The following is a 1,569-nucleotide window of genomic DNA, read 5'->3' as shown; positions in this document are numbered from 1 at the left end:
GGAGCGTCCCGACGCCGACGGCCCGGCGGACGACGCGGCGGCCGGCGGCGGCTGCGGCGTCGGCATGCCGTACGGCTGCCCGTTCTGCCGCAGCTGCGGGTAGTCGAACGTGCTCGAGTTGGTGCGCGGGATGCCCTGCTGCCGGTCCGAGGGCGCGCCGCTGAAGTAGTCGCCGGGCCGCGCGGCCGCAGCGGGCGGGAAGGAGGGTGCGCCTGCCGTCAGGGCCGCAGGACCGCCAGGCGTCTGGTAGGTCCGCGGCGGAATCGACGGAGGTGCAAACGAGCCCGGGGTACCTGCCGCCCCCGCCCCGCCGGCGGCGTAGCCGGACATGGACCCGAACGACGTGCTCGACGAGCTGGCCGGCGACCCCGGGTAGACGGAGCCCGGGTGGATCCCGGGCTTGCGCGGCACCGTCGACGACGCCAGCGGCGGCGAGGCGATGCTGTCTGGCAGGATCTGCTGCTGCCGCCGGGACCGCTTGAGCTCCTGCTGGGCGGCCTGCTCTGCCGCCGCGGTGCGCGAACTCGGACTGTCGGCCGTCGGGAAGCGCGTGCCGGCCTCGAACGAGATGCTCGTCCGCCGCCCGACGCCGCCCCCGCCCCCGCCGCCGCTGGTCGATGCGCCGGGGGCAGGCCCGCGCTCCCGGATGACGCCCTTTTCGCCCAGCGCCTTGTGCCACGACTCGAGGCCGCCGACGAGCAGCACGGGCTGGTGCTTGAGCACCTTGCGGAACTCGTTCTCGTAGATGGCCTTGATGACAATCTCCATCCTCTGGCGCGCGGCCGCCTCGGCCTGCGTCTGCGGCGTGGGGGCCCCGGGCGCGTGCTTGAGCGAGCGCAGGTTGCCGTCGTACAGGACGACGAGGTCGACCTCGTTGCGCGCGGCAAAGCTGGCCTGTTCGTCTTCGGGCGACAGCAGCAGCTTGTCCTCGAGATCCGCCGACGTCATCCTGCGCGCCGTGCGAGGGAGGGCAAAGTGACAAGAGTGGCAGTCAAAGGTGTCAGCGGCGTCAGGCTGCGGCTCTCTTTCCCCATCTCTGTCTCTGTCCCCGCATCATCATCGACGACGACTCACCCTTCCCGCAGGATGATGGGCTCGATGCAAACGCCCCTGCCGCCCTTGATGCGGCACGTCTCCCACTCCTGGCGGCTGCGGACGTCGAGCAGCAGCACGTCCATGCCGCGCCTCTTGCCGATCTTCTTGTTGCCGTCGGCGTCGGTCAGCTCCTCGAAGCCCGGATAGAGGAAGCCAAAGAGGTCCTGGACGGTGATGTGGTTGGTCAGGGGCGCGCTCGGCTTCGGTCCCACAATCAGCGACGCCGCCGCCGCACCCGTGACGCCTGCGCCGCCAGCGCCATTGACAGGCGAGGGTGCGGCGGCCTTGCTCGGCTTGGGCGCGACGCCCGGCCGCAGCGAGGCCGGGGGTGAGGCGACCGAGCCACGCTGCTCGAACTGCAGGCTCATCCTCGCCGCGTTGGGCAGGCCGTCCCTGGGCCGCCGGGCAGCCGCGGCGGCCGACGACGACGACGACGAGCTGGACACTTGGCCGGCGGCGTCGTCGGCCGGCATC

The 1,569-nt window shown here is 72.3% G+C and overlaps 1 protein-coding gene across 1 annotated transcript in view; it reads right to left on the bottom strand.

Annotated features, from left to right (window-relative positions):
- Nucleotides 1-1,569, bottom strand: part of PFL1_06935 (uncharacterized protein) — a gene marked incomplete at both ends in the record, with an annotated part of 5,564 nt that overhangs the window by 2,046 nt on the left and 1,949 nt on the right. The window contains 2 exons of the mRNA XM_007882986.1: nucleotides 20-949; nucleotides 1,075-1,533. Coding sequence (XP_007881177.1) covers nucleotides 20-949; nucleotides 1,075-1,533 — 1,389 coding nt within the window. The remainder of the gene's footprint in view (nucleotides 1-19; nucleotides 950-1,074; nucleotides 1,534-1,569) is intronic.

Source organism: Pseudozyma flocculosa, assembly GCF_000417875.1.
Source record: "Pseudozyma flocculosa PF-1 unplaced genomic scaffold scaffold00019, whole genome shotgun sequence".
In the NCBI taxonomy this organism is placed as follows: domain Eukaryota; kingdom Fungi; phylum Basidiomycota; class Ustilaginomycetes; order Ustilaginales; family Ustilaginaceae; genus Pseudozyma; species Pseudozyma flocculosa.
This window is presented reverse-complemented; position numbering and strand designations above follow the sequence as displayed.